We start from the raw sequence: 21,447 nt of genomic DNA on the forward strand, positions 1-21,447 counted from the left end.
AAACAAATAACTAGATTGAGGTTACATCAGCTGTTGGTCTGAGACACGTAATGAGATGTAGATTTGGGAAGATTCTAGTTAGTCTTTAGCAGGATATCAGAGAGAACGAACGACTCAAATGGGGAGTTGGTCTCTCCATGGCACAGGGAGCGGCGTTTCCTAAGATAGCCAAGATGTAAAGAACCAATATGGCGAAGTGAACATTATCGTCAAACAAAAGCACTTTGCCATAATAAATTTCTCACAAAACCCGACAAAGGCTCTGGCGTAGTAATAATGGATCACCAGGATTACGTCAATAAAATGATGACTATCTTGGAGGCGCATGTCTAAATTTGTTAAATTAGGTCCGGTAGATACATATGATTCTACTATCTCTTTAGACCAAGTTCCAAGAACAACTTGTTAAATGGGTCAAAAGTGGTTTTCTTCCTACTTTCATTTCAAATTTGATCCAACCAACCGGTTCTATTCGCCCTCGTTTGTATGGTTTGCCTAAGACCCATAAAAATGGGATACTGTTGAGACGCATATTATCAATGACAGAGACCTTTCTACACAAGTAAGCTAAATGGTTGACAAGTATTTCAGAACCTGTTTTGGAAGGTTGCACTTTATTTTGCTTTAAAAATTCTTTTACCCTTCTAATTTTATGCAAAGTTATACTAATTCTGACAAAGTTATATGTTCTTTTGATATTTCTAGTCTTTTTACTTGCGTCCTATTGTTAGAGTTTATTAATATTTGTGCTGATGCCTTATATTGGAGTGAACTTTCAACTTCCAAAATTTCCGAAAATATTTTAGTATAATTGATGAAATTTGCCACTACCTCGGGTGAATTCAGTTTTAATGATATTATGCACAAACAGACAAATGGCGCTAGAGTACTCAAAATACTTCAACCAGAAATAGCGCCCATCTTTACAAAACTGTATAAACGTTGTCTAAAGGAGAATTGCTTCCCATCACCCTGGAAAATCTCATCAGTATGCCCTGTATTTAAGAATTCAGGTGATCGCTCATCTCCCTCTCCGTACAGGCCAATAAGTCTCCTGTGCGTCATGAGTAAGTTGCTGAAATCTGTGTTAAATAGAGAAGTAATCAATCATCTCAGCAAAATAAACCTTCTTAGTGACACGCAATATGGTTTCCGTTCTGCTAGATCTACAGCAGATGTGCTTACAGTTATATATCATAGGATTAGTGGATCTCTTTCATCTAAAACCAAGCTTTTATCTTTACATCATGAACGCTCTGATCCCCATCTGGCATCAATTGAAATAAATGGCTCTCGTCTTGGGGAGACCTTATATTTTGACAAGCTTCTGGGCTTGATCTTTATTCCTGATCTTAAATGGAACATATACATTAAATCCGTTGCCAAGGCAGCTGGAAAAATGGTGGTATCCTTCGATATCCAGTAGATATCTCACTACTGATGCAATTCTCTATCTATATAAGAGCCAGGTATGTCCAAGGATGGATTACTGTTGCCACATCTGAACAGAAGCTGCTAGAAAGGACTTATCCTTCCTTGATAGGGTTCAAAATAGACTTCGTAGCCTTGTAGGGGATGTCCTTTTCTCTTCCCTGCAACCTCTTTCCCACAGAAGAGATGTTGCAAGTTTGTCTCTGCTTTATCATTATTTTCATGGTGTTCGGCTGAGCTGCAGCCTATGCCCCCCTCGCCAAACTTTCACAAAAAAAACACTCGTCTAGCAGAAAACACTATAACTAATTTCACCCACTCATTATCTGTACCTAAACCTAAACGTCGTTTCCATGAGCAAAGCTTCTTTCTTAGAACTGCACGCCTATGGAATTGTTTTCCATTTTCCTTCTTTCCAGATGACTACAATATTGTTGTCTTTTTGATGAGCCGTTCCATATAAGTTAACAAATTTACCGAATTTCCATTACTAACGATTACTGTATTGTCCAATTTCTACTGTACACTCTTTAACCCTTATCCTCGAGTTGCCTCTTGGCCTTGATAAGTGGTGACGCCTATGTAAAACAATGATGTGGCCATGGGTTCTCCATTGGGACCAGCGTTGCCTAATATCTTTGTAGGTTTTCATGAACAGTGTCTATTATCTGGTTTGCATAAACCAGACATTTACTTTCGTTACGTTGATGACACCTTTTGCTTATTTGACACCAAGACGACAACGGTGCTGTTAGTGTCCCTTAATAATATTTACCCAGCCCTTAGGTTTACAGTAGACAAACAAACAAATTTTAGACGTTCTTGTTTCCAAGACATCCTCATATTTACTTACTTCCGTTTATCGCAAACCAACATTTAGCGGCTTCTTTTTTTTTTTTAACATGGAGTTCACCACTTATCAAGGCCCCATGCCCACAGGGATAAGGGTTATTGTGTGTAAAGTAATCAAAAGGATAGTGTAGCAATAGTATTGGAGAATTGGTAAGGTGCCATTACTTAGGGGGGGCGGTTCATCGTGAATTTGTTTGTGTTGGACTTGAAGACATCCAGGTTGAAGTCGGGAGGGAAACAGGCAAGCGGAACAGAGTTCCACAGGCGTGCAGTTCTAAGAAAGAAGCTTTGTTCATGGTATCTACGTTTTGATTTAGGCACAGATAGGGAGTGGGGAAAATTATTGACGGTGGTTTCAGCTAGTCGGGTGTTTTTTTAGAAAGATTGGCGCGGGGGGACCAGAGAATGGAGCCCAGACGAGCACCTGCTATGGAATAACGATAGAACACTGACAGGCTCGTTACGTCTCTTCTGTGGGAAAGAGGTTGCAGGGTAGAGAAAAGGGCATCCCCACCAAGCTACGGAGTCTATTTTGTACTCCTTCAAGGCAGGATAGGCTGTTTTTTGCAGCCCCCGCCCAGATGTGGCAGCAGTACTCCATCTTTGGAGTACTTGGCTCTTATATAGATAGAGAATTGCATCATTAGTGAGATATCTTCTGGAGCGGTAAAGGATCCCACCATTTTCCCAGCGACCTTAGCCACAGACTTGATGTATGTGTTCCATTTAAGATCAGGTGTAAAGGTCAAACCCAGGAGCTTATCAAATCCTGGGGCCTCCCTTAGACGAGAGCCATCCATTTCAATTGATGCCAGCTGGGGATCAGAGCGTTTATGATGTAGAGATAGGAGCTTGGTCTTAGATGCATTAAAGGTAACCAGCCACCTCTTTCCCTACTGTACCACGCGCTCAAGATCAGAGGAGAGGGAATCAGAGAGAACATCATCATTTACGGCCTTTGATGTGTTGCCATAGATGGTCGTGTCATCAGCATAGATGTCAACGAAAGATTTTAGTATGTGTTTTGGGAGGTCATTGATGTAGATCAGGAAGAGAGTTGGGCCCAGGATGGATACCTGACGGTATCCAACATTAATACTGTGGGCCTCTGATTTCTGCCTATCAACATCTACCACTACTCTTATGAGCCTATCGGAGAGAAATGATTTAATGATTGAGAAAACATTTCCAGTTATACCGTAGCTGGAAATCTTGTGTAGTAGGCCTTTATGCCAAACCTTATCGAAGGCCTTTGATATGTCCAGAGCAATTGCCCTAGAAATGAAGCCTTTGTCGAGAGATTCGCTAATCCTATGAGATATTACCGTTAGCACATCTGCTGTAGATTTAGCAGAGCGGAAACCATATTGCGTGTCGCTAAGAAGGTTATTTCTGGTGAGGTGGTTGACTACTTCTCTATTTATTGTGGATTCCAGCAACTTACTCATGACACACAGGAGTCTTATTGGTCTGTACTGAGAGGGGAGAGGACTTATCACCTGAATTCTTAAATACAGGGCATACTGATGAGATTTTCCAGGGTGTTGGAAAGCACTTCTCCTAAAGGCAACGCTTAAACAGTTTGGAAAGTATGGGGGCAAGTTCTGGTTGTAATTTTGTTAACACTATAATTGTAATACCGTCGGGACCAGTTGCTTTACTGGAATCAAGGTTCTTGATTAGCTTGGCGACCTCACGCACAGATATTTGTATGTTGCATAGCGTGTTGTCTGTTATAGGAGGGAATATGGAGAGTTGATGGCCTTCGTAACACAGGGTAGAATTTGCCGCAAAATTTTTGGCAAATAGTTTGGCCTTGTCAGATGCTGTCGAGATGACCCCTGGTCCAATGATAATGGTTGGGATAGAGCGCACGTTTCTGTTCAAGATCCTATTTGCTATTTGCCAGAACTGGTGGGAACCAAGCCGCTGCTCAGCTACTTTGGACTTAACGGATTGCGCATCTAGTTCTCTTGCATTTTTTATTACTCTTTTACAGTGGTTGCTGGCGATTCTAAAAGCAGCTTTAGTTTCAGTGCATCTATTACGTTGGTAGCTATGAAAAAAGTGATTTCTGTGTGCGATGGCAGCAGCACATTCGGGGGACAACCATGGCTGACTGTTAGTTTTTTGTTGGAATTGTTTGGATGGTATGAATTGGCCTATGCCTACAAGTAACCATTTGGTCAGATCTGATACTATAGAGGACACATCCTTTTTAAACATGGAATGGAGAGGGAGATCAGATATGAATGTACGGAAGCTATCCCAGTCCGCCATAGAGTATCGGTATACTCATATTCATTTTTATCTTAACTGATACGACGCAGTGGTCGGAGGATCCCAGAGGAGATAGAACGGAACATGAGCATAGCTCAGGGGAAGTGGATAGAAAAAGGTCTAGAAGGCTTGCATATTGACCGGTACTATCGGGCACACGGGTGGCCTCGCGGACAATCTGAGTGAGGTCATAAGCAATGGCAAAATCATGAGAAAACCTCTCCGCATCGTGTGTCTTATTTGAATGGGTCAGACTTAGATTTGGATAAGAACCGGCGCGAATATGTCACAGTTAACATCGCAAATAAAACTGTGCATCTACAATTGGATTCCGGATCAGACCTATCCATCATTAACCTTAAGACATGGAAAAGGCTCAGGAAACCAACCATGCGAAAGAAGAACAAATCTGTTCGGTACTGATTGGATGGAGCGATTCGAATTGTGGGACCAACCTATGAATAACTTCTGTCATGGGGTAGAAGACTCATCTATGGAGGAGCAACAAATGAAGGGCGAGTTAAAAGAGGGATTTCCAGAAATATTCTCGCCAGGACTAGGAAAATGTACAAAGGCTATAGCAAAATTCGAACTAAAAGAAAACACTCTGTCCGTTTTCAAGAAGAAACGAAACGTCCATTCGGTAAGGAATTGGATCGGCTTAGAGAGGCCGAAATACTATCGAAAGTAAGCAGCAGTGACTGGTCCGCTCCTACCGCATATGTGACTAAGAAAATAAACTAGATTCGTGTATGTGCAGCCCTCCAAGATTACCACTATCCACTTCCCACATCAGAGGAGATATTCAACAAATTAAACGGTGGTAAAGTATTTTCTAAGGTGGATTTGAGCGACGCATATTTGCAGATCCCCGTCGAGGCGGAATGTTCAAAACTCCTCTGTATAAATACACACAGGTGACTCTACAAGTTTAAAAGGTTAGCTTTTGAAGTCAAGGTCGCACCTGTGATTTTCCAGCAGGTCATGGACACCATGCTGGGTGGCCTTGATTTCGCTTGCGCCTACTTGTGTGATATTGTCATCGCCAGGAAATCCACAGATGAGCACCGAAAACACATACATGAAGTTTGTGAAAGAATTCAAAGTTTCGGTTTGAAAGTAAAAGAAGCAAAGTGTGACTTCCTGATGAAGGAGATACGTTACTTTGGTCACATTATTGATGAAAATGGTAGACACCCCGATCCTGAGAGAGCGGAAGCCATAAAGAACATGCCGGCTTCCAATAACGTGCAAGCACTACAAAGCTTTCTGGGCTTGGCTAATTTCTACCAAGTCTTCATCAAGAATATGCATGATTTGCGCGCTCCACTAAATGAACTGCTGAAGAAAGAAAAAGCCTGGGACTGAACGCCAGAATGGCAGAAGGCGTTTGAGAAGATCAAAGAGACGTTAACGTCAGATCTCTTTTTGACACACTATGATCCAAGGTTGAGAATAACAGTAGCGTGTGACGCAAGCTCATTTGGTGTGGGAGCTTGTATACTTCATATAATGCCTGACGGTACCAGAAAACCGATTGCACATGCATCTAGAATGCTACTAACGGCCGAAAGACAGTACTCTCAAATTGAAAAAAAGCCTTGAGTATTATATTCATTGTGACAAAGTTTCATAGGTATTTACACGGCAGAAAATTTACATTGCAGAAGGATCATAAGCCGTTACTCACGAGTTTTGGTTCCAAAAAGGCTTATCGACATATACGGCTAATAGACTGTTGAGATGGGGTACATTATTACTAAATTATGATTTCACCCTAGAGTACTTGTCTTCGAAACAAAGTTATATCGTGAAAAAGTGGTGATTCCCAAATGTCTCCAAAAACGAATTCTACGGGATTTTCACACAGGACATCCTGAAAAAAATCGGATGAAGAGTTTGATGAGGAGCTATGTCTACTGACTTAATATAGACAAGGACATCAATGAGAGGTTAGACTCGTGCACAGGCTGGGCCCTTGCGGCTAAATCACCACCGATTACATTTAAACCTTGGCCGAAAACTGACCAGCCATGGTCTAGGGTGACATCGATTTTGCGGGTCCTCTCGCGGACAATTATTACTTAATCGTAGTTAATAGTTTCACCAAGTAGCCTGAGGTATTAAGGTGCAAAAGACCGACAACTGGAACAACTATAAATTTCTTACATGAACTGTTCGCACGTTTTGGTTTAGTCGATTGCATCGTAAGTGATAATGGAACACAGTTTACGTCGGCTGAGTTCAAAGGTTTTTGTGATATGTTCCAAATTAATCATATCTCCACTCCCCAAATGCCATCCAACTTCGAATGGGCAAGCGGAACGCTTCGTGGACACTCTTAAAAGAGCACTGAAGAAGGCTTAAGGGACCCCAACAGATGAAGCGCTTCAACAATTTCTACACGTGTATAGGATTACACCCAACCCGAACACACCAACAGCAGTCTCACCTTCAGAAATGATGTTTGCACGGAAAGTGAGATCCGTTTTTGACAAGCTCTTACCCAAACAGTCAAGTCCACTAGTGACCACTTATGTACCCAGTAAACGTTTCATACCAAGTGAAAGAGTGTGTTTCAAAAGTTATAAAAACAACACATCATTCGACTAGGTGGGTACAATTATTAAGCGAGTCGGTGACATGGTTTATATCATCCAAGAACCAATATATACTCACAAACGTCACCAGAACCAACTACGAAGATGTCGATCAGTTTAAAACATCGACAGTCCACCATTGAAAGATGAGCCGATAGACACTGTCTTCGAAACTTTTGACCTTGAACCTCCTCAACTAACACTTGAACTACGGCGGTCGTCCCGTAAGAGAAAGTTTACCGAGCCATTAACGGTAAACCCTAAAAGGAAGAGACACTGAAAGCTTTTACGAACAAAAAGCTTGGGAGGTGTTGTTGGAGACGCCCCTCCATGGAATTAATGGACTATCATGACGTCACTTCCAGTATCGAGTATCGGTGCCCGGCAGCCAGAGATTGGCCCTCGGCCAAGCAGGTCGTGTGCAAACGCCCCGCCGTTGAGTAAGGGTATTAATCAACTCACTTTATAGTATATGTGAATACATGCTCGTTTCCTAAAAATCCTGTGTTCCTTCGTTCTTATTACCATTGAACCCCATAACAACTGGTACATTAGTAAGAGGAGAATTTATGTTGTTTACTTTCTGTAATAACCCAACATTTTAAAGGTAAATGGGAATTTAATGTAACCTTAGATTATTTATGTATATAATTTAGAGATGAAATGTTTGCCTGTTGCGAGTTTGTCTCTGATGTATCGTTATTTTCATGGAAAGTGTTCGACTGAGCTTCAATCTATGGTCCCCCCTCGCAAAACTTTCACAAGAAACACTCGTCTAGCTGTAAACACTATCAATAATTCCCCCCACTCTTTATCTGTGCCTAAACCTAAACGTAGATTCCATGAACAAAGCTTTTTTATTAGAACTGCACGCCTGTGGAATTGTCTTCCGTTTTCCTGCTTTCCGGCTGACTACAATATGGTTGTCTTCAAGTCTAACGTAAATAAATTCTTGATGAGCCGTTCCATATAAGTCATCAAATTTACCAAATTTTCATTACTAATGATTATTATATTGTCCAATTTCTACTGTACACTCTTTAACCCTTATCCTTGAGTGGCCTCTTGGCCTTGATAATGAGTTGATACCTATGAAAAAAAAAAGAAAAAGTCCAATGTTAACAAGTTCTAATTGAATCGTCCCCCTAAGTAATCCAAGTTTCAAAATTCCCACTGTTTACTATGCTAAAATCACAATGACTAATATATACCTATTAACCCTTATCCTCGAGTGGCCTCTGGGCCTTGATAAGTGGTGACACCCTTGTAAAAAAAAAATGAAATGGAGAAAAAAAAAATGAAATTGAAAAAAGCAATGTTAATAATAAAAATAAGTTTTATCTATAGTACAACGTAGATTCTCATGAAAAGTTGTTTAATATCAAATATACGAATTCGACACAGATGAAAATCATAAAAGTACATAAAAAAGGTAGCTTTTAACTTATGCAAGGCTGATTGTTCAACAGCGTCTACGCTGAGACGTCATTTCTTTGTGTTCTTATCTCCAACCAAATTTATACGTTCGGATTGTGTGTAAAACTGGCCAAGCTTGAAAGTTTATTTTTATTACGCGTTACTTTCCTCAATAGTTTTTCTTTGGGAAGATTATGACGCAGACGATGCAGTTTGAATAACCTTGACACCTGCTTCGGTATATGAATCGGTTTCCAACAATTTCGGGGGTGTAGATTTTGTTTACTTTCGAATATTTTTAAAGATAAATTATTTAAAAAAATATAAACTAAATGGAGTCTATTAAATTTCCCAAACAGTTAAAACTCTTATTTATTTATTTATTTATCTATTTATTTATTAATGATGAGGCTTCTATAATTTGTGAATTCATTCGTTTTGCGAACTCTTAGTTGAACTATGGAGATGAGGATAACAGTCCACAAAAAGAATGAATGCACAAATTATGAAGCCCCATCTCAAAGCATTCCATGAAAAATAATTAACTAAATAAATAAATAAACAACAACAACAACAACAACAACAACAACAACAACAATAATAATAATAATAATAACAATAATAATAATAATAATAATAACATTAATAATAATAATAATAATAATAATAACAATAATAACAATAATAATAATAATAATAATAATAATAATAACATTAATAATAATAATAATAATAATAATAATAATAATAATATTAATAATAATAATAATAATAATAATAACAACAACAATAATAATAATAATAATAATAATAATAATAATAATAATAATAATAATAATAATAATAATACAATTCAGTACAGAACCTATAATGGAAGACAAGATAAGAATACAAAATTGAATTTATAAGATCATAAGATCCAATTTTCATCGCCTTTCCGGGCCCGTGGCGCATTGGATAGAGGTGTTGAGTTTCTTCAGTTGCAGGCGAACATTGCCTGAAGACAGCGGTTTTAATCCTACCCAAGCAAGCCAGAGGATTAGTTGGTCTAAACTAAATGGCATCTATTAAATGTTAAAAACAGTTACACCCCCTTCAACTAATTTCCATACATTGTGTCATGATGACAACCTTCTGTTTAATAACAAAATGACATTCTGCAGCATCTTCTGTGGCTATAAAGTTCGAAGCTAGAATTGGTTTTCTAGGTACAGGCGGTTGATAAGGAGAGCTAGGTTTGGCCAGTTACCAGGGTCCCTCTCTCGACGTTGCAAACAAAGTCCGGCCGAAATGTAAGCCAATACGGTCGGATCCAGCGCAGCTGCAAGAGTTGCCGGAAAAGTGTTGCAGTGCTTCACCATCTGCCTATCGGGATCTCCAAAACGGGATCTTTTTTTTCTTAGCCTTTGCCTTTCCCAAGACATCCACAAAGCTATGTGCTTAAATATGATATTTTAATTCATGCAGATTACATATGCATTATTATAGAAACAACTCTCTATTGATTATTATATTGAACTATTATAATATATGGTAGCGACATCAAAGCTATATATATATATATATATATATATATATATATATATATATATATATATATATATAGTGTTATAATGGAATAATTCCAGGAGGAAATCCGGGTATGAGAACTCAATGTGGTAAACAGAGCAATAACATAAAAATATAACACGGAAATTACATAATTATGTAATTTCCGTGTTATATATATATATATATATATATATATATATATATATATATATATGTTTACTATTTTATATATATATATATATATATATATATATATATATATATATGTTTACTATTTTTTTGGGAAGACCGAACAACAAACGTAGACCCCACGCAAAGGAATTTCTTCAAGAGTATTCTAGAGGTAGTCAATTTAAAACAAAATTTAATAAAAGTGAAAATGGAATTGTAGGCAATTGTAAGTATATATAAAAATATTAAGAAATTTTATGGCTACCTAAAAGAATACAATATACATATATAAAAAATAAATAAAAAAATAAAAAGACCTAGAAATTAAATAGCTTATATAAGATACCTTAGAACTTGATACCAGATAGATATTAACCAAAGATAAAATAAAATAACAGCATATAGGATACTGAGTGATTAATCAAAATATAAGCATATATATAATAAAAAATGTATATATATATATATAAAAACGCAAAAAATATATAAAAGATAAAATATAAAATATAATATAATAAAAAGAAAAGAATCACAAATTACCTCCCCTCAACTAAAATTAAGAAAGAAAAAAGTTAAAGAATTAATAAGATAGATTAATTACCTGTCTTGGACCAACTAAAAACTAACTAATAAGACCGGAAACCATGCGAATTCGATTTAAATATATATATATATATATATATATATATATATATATATATATATATATATATATATATATATATATTAGTGATGGGACGATTCCAAAATTTTTCCCGATTCCGATACAATTACCGATTCTTTTCAAAATTTCCGATTCCAATCCGATTCCCGATTCCGATTCTTTTAAAATTTATACATATTTAATTAGAGATTTGTTTTGTTTTGTTTTGTTTCTTTTGTAAATTTTCAAATTATTACATAAAACCCTTGGTAATGTCCGATTATATTTTTTCTCAAATGTTTGCTCTGTAATGGATTAAAAATTATAAGACAACAAAACATTTATTTTGATTTTAAAACAAAGCTATAGTGTATCAGTTCGTATTTACTGTATAACATGCTACTTACATAAATAATTAAATAGTTGAAAATATTCGAAGATTAGTAGGCAAAATAAGAAAACGATGTAAGACAAAATATTTAACAACGCCACTTCTCATTGTTACGAACGAATTTCTAAATAATGTTACTATTTAGAAAAACATTTTTAACGTGAGATTGCGTGAGCTTTTTGTGCCTTCTCTCTATGAATGAACTAAAATTTGATTTTAATTATAAAAATTTGGTAGGTTATTAAATTGATTTACTTTGCTATAAAAAACAAAACAAAAACAAAACGAAGTGCAAATGGTGATGATGATGATGATGACGACGACGACAGCAACAACAACGACGACTTTGTAGATTAACACGCAGCTAAATCCCTATTCCAAAATGAAATATTACTTTTATAGATTACGTGTTAGAACATTGTTTTTAAATTGACGGGAAGAAAAGTGATCATGGTACTTGTGAAGTTTACATCCCTCATTAAAAAACGAAAATTAAAAAAAAAACAATTATATTCTACGTACCCGTTATGGAATGAAGTTCTAAAAAAATTTCACTTAATTTCATCAAGTAGTTTTGTTTTTACAGCTTGTTTTCAATCTCGGGAACATGAAATTTCTGTAATAAATCGCTTAATTGATATAAAATTATATATGTTATTATATTTCAACCAAAATCAATGCTAATGGCGTAGTTTAGATTGACTGTTTCGAATGCTTCGAATGAATGCTTTTAGCAATAAAAACACACTACAATGTTTTGGAAAAGCAGCTCATTTTACGTTAAATTTATTTGTGAAATGACCCTCTATTTTAAATTCCTAATCGTTTTATATTTATTTATTTTTTTTATAATCATGAGTGTTTATAGGCAATGTTTATATTTCATTTTTAAATAGTTACGTGTAAAACGGTACGAAGATCTAAATAATGTATTCTCATGAAATTATCGGTGTTTTTTTTATTCCGTTTTCATTTTTCGCCCATCGCAATTATAACTTTTTGTTGCGAAAAGAAAAGTTCGATTCTCCATTTTATAAACGACACAGCCCTTTCCTACTACTAACCCTAAGTCCGTGATAATACAAAAAAATAAAGAGTTGTATTCCCTATATTAAAAACCGACTTTGTGTCTAACACTACCTTCGGGTAAGGGACGACAATAAATAGAATCACATGTAAACTTACTCACACACCCCAGACAAAATGAGATTCTACATTTTTAGGCGATTATGTGAACAAATTGTCTACTTATGTTATATTTTACACTGAGGGAAGATTTTTATTAAATTTTCACCCCAAACAAGGAGTTGAGCAGTAAAATGTCTGCTCACATTGCACTTGAACTTCTGCATGTCAGTACAGTTAGGAAAGCAGAATCCCGGAAAAGGATTCCAAAGTCCAATAGTTCTGGAGAAGAAATTATTGGAGTAAATAGCTTTGTTACACCTAGGGATCTCTACTGTGAAGAGGCAGGATTTAGTTGCTTTCAGGTGTGTCGGGGGTATTTACGTCGAGGATTCTTTTCTTACTTAAGAAGATTTAATTAAGTTATGCATTCTTCCAGTGATACCATATGATCTGATTTTCCTGAGAAGACCATCGTGCCGATCATCCATCCAGCGCGGCTGTAGCCGAGATGGAACTCACTACACGTTGATTGTAGTGTAATTCAAATCTTGTTCGTAGTTGAATGCTTGATACTTTGCCGGGGCTATCAAGGGTATTTTTTATCGTGACGCCTTCACTAAATGGGGTGACTACCACGGCATAAGAGATTCACATCTACTCTCGAGAGAAGGGATGGACCGCACCAGTTTCTCAACCTGGTATTTTTACCTCGCGTTACATACAGCGCCTCGCCTTCCTAAATGGTCACCCATATGGTACTGGCCAGGCTCAACGTTGTTTAGCTTCGGTGATCTGGTGAGAACCGGTGTGTACACCGTTATTGTGCCATACCTTGTAAAAAGCCTTAGTTGTATCTAAGAAAACCGCTCTACCCGCCTAGATTTATCCAGTGAATGGTATATACATTCAGAGATTACAGTTATGATATCTGCTGTGAAACGGGCTTACCTTAATCAATATTGTATGTCAGTCAGAAGCTTAGAAGTTGTAAAGCTTTGATTAATTATGGACTCAAATATTTTGACGAATAGCGGAAGGAGGCTAATGGAGCTAAAACTTAATGGGTCAGTTCATTCGCCAGAATTCTTGTAAACTGGTATTACAGAAGCAGTTTTCCAGCAGTCAGAAAAGCAAGATTCGTTACGGTATTTGCTGTAAAGTTTAGAGAAAACTGGAGCAACCTTGGCGGATCATTTTTTAATAGCACAGCGGGGATGAGATTGGGTCCACATGCTTTCGAGGTGGCTAGGATACGATACAACTGAGAAGGGGTGACTTTAAGATCATCTAGTGTGGCGTCTGTCCGCATAGGAAAGTCAGGGAGGGAGTGGTTTGCTGCGTTCAACGTAGAGTTTTAGACAAACCGACTGGCAAGCATGTTAGCCTTCTCGGGTGCCGTGCAAACAACCTCATGATTGTTTGATAGGGAGGGAATTGCTGATTTCCAATTATTTATTACACTGTTGTAGATTTTCCAGAAATCACGGGTTCTTAATTTATGTGCTTCGACGCGTTTTCTAGTGGTTTTAGTATATACTCTCTTAGTTGTTGATATCTCTCCCTTACAATTACTTCTAGCTTCTATAAACTTCTGTCTTTTTGAACTGGACTTACGTCGGTTAAATCTGCGGTACGCAAACGGTGAAGTGACCCAAATAATGTTCCCTTTTCATTAGGTTTATGTTTTCTACTGGATTAAGAGTATGTATGATATTTCATTATTTCATCCCTACAATCATTATCTCAGTTATAATAGGGAGAGGCTTGTTGGAAAATCTCGGGGCTGGATGAAAGGTGTTAAATTATTTTACTTATGTTGGGTTTAAGGTTTCTAAAAACACGAGAGGGATGACATGATTGGGTATATATATATATATATATATATATATATATATATATATATATATATATATATATATATATATATATATATATATATATATATATATACCTTTGGTTTAGTAGTGTTCTCTCCAGTTGTAACAATATTTACGTGAAGCAGAGGAGACGGTTTTAATGAGATTTTATAAGACGATGCTGATCTTATAGCTTTCAGTTGATTTGTGATGTTTTGTTTTTCTTTTAGCACCAATAGGTATACTGTTAATGTTGAATTACTTGGGAGTAGAAATAATGAATCTCATTTGTTAGTTAGCTAGAGTGAATACTACTTAGATATAAAAGCAATTATTAGCTTGATGCTTTTCTCCAGGAATTAAACATGTACGTTTCTGTGTAGCTTCATTTTCATAACTATATTTTACGAAACTACTAAGCTTTAAATACTTAACATAATGACTATAGAAAAAAAAAAAAACGGTTGGCAAACTTATTTTTGTTCCTTTTTTACTCTTTAATTTTTTATATTTATATTTATTTAAAATTTATAATTTAGGCAAATGGCTATATTTTCTTCAATTACTGTCTTACACGCATTTCGCTGTTACTTGAGAATGTTGTTATTATGCCATTATACATCAATAAAATCGTCGCAGATTAAAAAAAGGTTAAATAAAATTAGCATACTTGAGAAAATGGGTGAAAATGTGACTCAAAACATAAAACGCCATTTTAAAAATGATATTCGGATAAAAGACATCCGTTTTAACGTAAGCGGTTCTTTTTTTACAAAGGAGTCACCACTTATCAATGCTCGGAGGCTACTCGAGGATAAGGGTTAATGAGTGTACGGTAGTCAATGGGATAACATCGTAGTAATCGTTAATAGTGGAAATTTGATGAATTGTATTATTTAAGGAGGCAGCTCATCAATAAATTTGTTTACGTTGGACTTGACGACGACTATATTGTAGCCATCTGGAAAGCTGAAAAACAACATAGTAGAGTCCCTGGTTTAGACACAGCTAAAGAGTGGGGGAAATTATTGATAGTTATTTCGGCTAGACGAGAGTTTTTCGTGAAAGTCAGGCAAAGGGGCCCATAGATTGGCGCCTAGATGAGCACTTGCCATGAAAATAACGATAAAGAAGAGGCAGGCTCGCAACGTCTCTTCTGTGGGAAAGAGGTTGCAGGGAAGAGAAAAGGGCATTCTCCATTAGTCTATGGAATACTGTTGCCACATCTGGGTAGGTGCTGCTAGAAAGGACTTATCCTGCCTTGATAGGGTTAAGAATAGACTTCGTGGCCTCGTGGGAGATGTCCCTTTCTCTTCCCTGCAACCTCTCTCACAGAAGATATGCTGCGATTTTGTCTCTTCTTTATCGTTATTTTCATAGAAAGTGTTCGACTGAGCTTCAATCTATGCCCCCCTCGCCAAACTTTCACAAAAAACACTCGTCTAGCTGAAAACACTATCAATAATTCCCCCACTCTTTATCTGTGCCAAAACCTAAATGTAGATTCCATGATCAAAGCTTCGTTCTTAGAACTGCATGCCTATGGAATTGTCTTCCGTTTTCCTGCTTTTCAGTTGTTTATAATATGGTTGTCTTTAAGTCCAACGTGAACAAGTTTCTGATGAGCCGTTACACTTAAGTTAGCAAATTTACCGAACTTCCATTACTATCGATTACTATATTGTCCTTTTGACTACTGTACACTCTTTAACCCTCATCCTTGAGTGACCTCTCGGCCTTGATAAATGGTGACGCCTATCTAAAAAAAGTCTACGAAGGGTTTCTCATGCTGCTATTTTGGATTTATCGAGAAAGCGTCACGATTTTGAATTTAGAATCGGACATAATTCTAATAATTATTAAATATTTATAAGAAATTGTTTGTTCCAAAAATCCTAGAAAATCACATCTCGAAATTATTGAATAGGTAAATACGAAACGGTTGTTAGTTAACCCAGTAACAATAATAACTATAGCTAAACCTATGTTTTTACTGCAGCCTTTATGCAATCAATCTCTCAAACAATTGACAATAAATGTGCTTTCCCTTCATAACATGAGATATTTCCTGGCTTTACGGAAAAATAAACCAACAAGAATAGAAAAACGGGATATCTTGCATCTTTCCAGAAAACAATAAAAATGAATATATTAATCTCATTTATTGAAAATGTTAAACATTAAAGATTAAAATGTGTGAGTTTTTATTGCATTTAAAAAATATTTCAGTTATTTGAATATTACAAATATCATTGTTTATTTAACCTGAATTCGGGGTAACACGGTTTTTTTGCCAAAAATGCGAAACTCAAAGATCTGATGTCAGTTTTACAATCGTTATAATGGCATAAATGATATCGTTTGCTTGAACCTTTGCATCCGCAACGTCCACTGCACACACGTTGTGATACTTGTCGGCCGCCAATACAGTTTGTCCATGGCGCCCATGCTCCCCAGTTATTCTGTGGGCAACTCTCCCAAGCGCTTAGATCCATGTTTGGAAGGGAATTACAGGAAACAAGAGGGTTGCTATAATAAAACAGAAATATATTTGATTGTTTCATACGTTAAAACGTGAAAAAAAATCATAACAATAAATATATACATAGACATATTGTAGCATAAAAACGAAGGAAAAAGAATTTAAAAAAAGCAAGTCAGCAAAGTGATTCAGTAACACGCAACAACCGTCTCTAAGGATTCCCGTAAACGTCTCCAAGGGTTCTCGTAATCGTCTGTCCGCGTCCTCCCTTCAGTATCCTTTTATGTAGTCGAGCGGCGAGATTTCGCACCCGAGCCACGATATTTTGCGTCACTTTGCGAGATCGCTTAGTTATAAAAGTTGTGTGTGCCACCATCTTGATTCTTTTTTCCCTGCCCCCAATAGCCCGACTCCGTATGAGACACACATGAGCAGACGCGTCAATGGTAAGCCATGTTCTTGGTTTCCACATTTTCCCCTACATTTATCTTACGAGTTCTGGCACCCTTAAGATTCTTTATAGCAAGGACTGTTTGAATGTGAAAGCTTTAGTGATACCTTACAGATTGGAGGTATTCCAAGAACAGAAGTCAACGAAACAGCGAGACCTACTATCTTGCCTTGCGAGGCTTTAAGCATAAGAGACGTGCCCTGAGTGCTGCCTCCAATGAACAACGGTGGGTATGATGTAACTAGGTTCAGCGGAAGAGCTACCAGTGTATCTATCTCTCTGTCTTCCTCTCTCTCTCATGCCCTATGAATGTTGGGCTGAAGAGTAAGAATGTTGGACTTCTAAGTATGGTTCTATTAGGCAACGACTCGGTGATTAGAAAAATTTTTAATAGTAGATTTTTATATTGTATTTTCACTCCAAACAAGGCACAGTGCCACTTTGGTGTAATAAGGCTACTATCTGGGACATAATTGAAGGGATGCTATGTAGGGAGTTGAGCAGCAAGATGTCTGTTTACATTACACTTAGAAATTCTGCATGTCAGTACAGTCGGGAAGCAGGAATCTTGAAAGGAATTCCAAAGTCTAGCAGTTCTGGGGGGAAAAAACTGTTAGATTAGAAGGCTTTATGGTGTATGGGGATCTCTATTGTGTAGGAGTGGGATTTTGCTGCTTCGATTTGTCGAGGGGATATAAGGACTTATAGTTCGTCGGAGCATATACCACTAAAATACTTGTAAAACAGGCGGAAGGATGCAACATTTCGTTGATATGAGAGAGGCTGAAGCCAAGCTGCTAGTTCGGAACCTATCAGGTTGGCGACGCTCATTTGAACCCTGTCCAGTAGACAGCAGATGCACCAGGCCAAAAGTGACACAAAACTCTATATATGGGCAATATTTTTTTTTAAATAACGGATAAGAGAAATAAAGATAAATAAAACGGAGATAAATAAAATGAAGATAAATGTTGCAATATTTTGGATGTGTAATAGGGTATGACCCCACACAGTCGGACGATTTTATTTATAAACGATGCTGCTAGGAACTGACGAATCGAATTAATTCACGTTCTGCTACCAACCAATAAGAAACCAGAATTGCTGCATAAATATTAAACCTTTTCTGGAACCAATTCCACATGTGTTTTTTCCGTTTCGACACGGTAAGAATATTTTGCTCTGTGGAACTGTCTACTGATAAATAAAATGGAGATAAATACAACAGAGATAAATAAAATGGAAATAAATAATATAGGGATAAACAAACGGAGATAAATAAAACGAACGGAGATAAATAAAATGGAGATAAATAAAATGGAGATAAATAAAACGGAGATAAATAAAATGGAGACAAATAAAACGGAGAAAAATAAAATGGAGATGAATAAACTTTCACAAGAAACACTCGTCTAGCTGTAAACACTATCAATAATTCCCTCACTCTTTATCTGTGCCTAAACCTAAACGTAGATTCCATGAGCAAAGCTTCTTTCTTAGAACTGCACGCCTGTGGAATTGTCTTCCGTTTTCCTGCGTTCCGGCTGACTACAATATGGTTGTGTTCAAGTCTAACGTAAATAAGTTCTTGATGAGCCGTTCCATATAAGTTATCAAATTTACCAAATTTTCATTACTAATGAGTACTATATTGTCCAATTTCTACTGTACACTCTTTAACCCTTATCCTGGAGTGGCCTCTGGGCCTTGATAATGTGGTGATGCCTATGTAAAAAAAAATTAAAAATAAAATAAAAATAAAACGAAAATAAATAAAATAGAGATAAATAAAACGGAGATAAATAAAACGGAGCTACATAAAATGGAGATAAATAAGAGGGAGATAAATAAAATGGAGATAAATTAAATGAAGATAAATGAAATAGAGATCACTAAAAGTGAGATGAATAAAACGGAATAAATAAAATGGAGAGATATAAAATGAAACTAAATTAAATGGAGATAAATAAAACGGAGATAAATAAAACGTGATAAATAAAATGGAGATAAATAAAACGGAGATAAATAAAATGGAAATAAATGAAATGGAGACAAATAAAATGAAGATAAATAAAATGAAGATAAATAAAACGGTGATAAATAAAATGGAGATAAATAAAACGTGATAAATAAAACGAAGATAAATAAAACGGTGATAAATAAAATGGAGATAAATAAAATTGAGACAAATAAAATGAAGATAAATAAAATGGAGATAAATAAAATGGAGATAAATAAAATGGAGATAAATAAAATGGAGATAAATAAAATGGAGGTTCGAAATGAGCTTGGAAATTGGGATAAAGAGAAACAAGAACAGGAGAGGAATAAAAGATATTAAAAAGTCGAAAACATAGGGGAGAAAGAGAGAAAGACATACTTGAGGGAGAAGGCGATAACGGAAGGGGAGAAACGGACATAAAGAGAATCGTCGTTCTAAATCTATTTTTTAGAACAGATAAATATAAGTAAATTAATTTTAATTTGACCCAGCCAGGAATATAATTAATTTTAAATTCAGAAAAAAATTAAAGTGGGAAGGGGTTACTGAGAGTTTAATAAATTAATGCCTGATTATAATTATAATTGTACGCATGCAAATATATGCATATATAAAATATATAGAATAATATAAAATAATGTATAATAAAATATGGAAAAACTAAGACTAAAGGAAAAACCTCACTCACAAGTAATGGAGACACATACACATGTAAATATACAAAAATAGATGCATACATAGATGCATACATGCAGATATATACATATATATGCATATATATATACGCATATACACACATACATAAATTCTCACATTACGTATAAAAACAAACATACATATACGTGAATATAACGGCAGAAGTAATATACAGTAGATCCTTTAGTCTCACAAAAAAGAATAGAATAAATCTCTTATCAAGTAAATTTATAGCAACAGGTTTAAGAGGTGACCAAAGTTATTTTGAATTGGTTATATTTGAATTTTTATTATGTTTACATTGGGAAATAAGTTCGCTTTTGGAATTGATTAAGGTGATACTTTGGGGGGATTATTACACTTATAGCTTCAGATATGCATAGGTGACAGGACTTAGAACCTGGAGTATAAGACTTTGACTTTTTAATAGTAAGTATACAGCAATAAAGCTACACAGAATTTTCCGTATTTCATCACCGTATAAACTCGCATTTTATTCTAACGAATTCTTACTGGGGTGGAACGCAGAAAACTGTACGCAACTTTATTGCCATATATATTTTCATAACTTACTATCTAGCTCTACTCACGCATTGAGCACTATTGAAAATCGATATATAAAATTTAATATCTCTTATAAATGTATATGAATACATGCAATAATAAAAATACTAATATTAATAATAATCATGAGGATAATATTTATATATATATATATATATAATAAATTGACAAATCAAATTTTTTATGTATATCTCGTATATATATATATATATATATATATATATATATATATATATATTTATATAGTCATCCACATATAGTACTGTTTCATTGTAGCATAACTTATCAGTGCGGCTAAGGTAGCACCTATCCCTAGCCTAGAACCATTGCGTTGATAGTCGGGAGTTCCACAAATATTGGGTTTTAACATTTTGTCCTTTAGTTTTGAATGCTACTGTATATTTATATGCGTGTGTATTCCTGTTAATAATCATCTTGATTTGAGACATAGGAGAAAAGAAAGGAGAAATAAAGAAGAGATGCTTTATTATAGACAATAAACACTGACTCAATGGATCACATATCATCTAGTATACTGCTAAAACTGTGTGGACCTTGGTATCTTGCCTCGTTTACATCAGGTTCACGTGTTTATATATCATTTATCTATGAGTATATTTAAAACACTTAGTTCTTGTCTTTTTATGTTTCATCGATATACTTACTTTTGACCTGGTACTAGAAATGGATTTTGCTGGATCTGGGAAATATCAGTATTTAGACATATCAACTTCGAAAGGGTCATTTTTCGAATTTGGTCCAATTGCTCTGTAAAAATAAAGATAATAAATTTTATTGATCATTCACTATTTTTATTTAGTTTTGCTACGAATAGAAGTGGATCAGAAAGATAATGATTTGATTAGTTGAGCTAAGTCAACTTCGAAAAGGTCAGTTTTCGAATTTGGTCGAATTGCTCTGTGAACAGACAGG

General features: G+C 35.7%; 1 protein-coding gene across 1 annotated transcript in view; it reads right to left on the reverse strand.

Moving 5' to 3' along the window:
• Nucleotides 1–16,466: 16,466 nt before the first annotated feature.
• LOC145283507 (salivary peroxidase/catechol oxidase-like) overlaps nt 16,467–21,447 on the reverse strand; it is a 63,718-nt gene continuing 58,737 nt past the window's right edge. Inside the window, exons 13-14 of the mRNA XM_080132341.1 lie at nt 21,180–21,282; nt 16,467–16,848 (exon numbers count right to left, since the gene is read on the reverse strand). Coding sequence (XP_079988467.1) covers nt 16,569–16,848; nt 21,180–21,282 — 383 coding nt within the window. The 3' untranslated portion in view covers nt 16,467–16,568. The remainder of the gene's footprint in view (nt 16,849–21,179; nt 21,283–21,447) is intronic.

Source organism: Euprymna scolopes, chromosome 8 (genome assembly GCF_053919585.1).
Source record: "Euprymna scolopes isolate OS-2025 chromosome 8, ASM5391958v1, whole genome shotgun sequence".
In the NCBI taxonomy this organism is placed as follows: Eukaryota; Metazoa; Mollusca; class Cephalopoda; order Sepiida; family Sepiolidae; genus Euprymna; species Euprymna scolopes.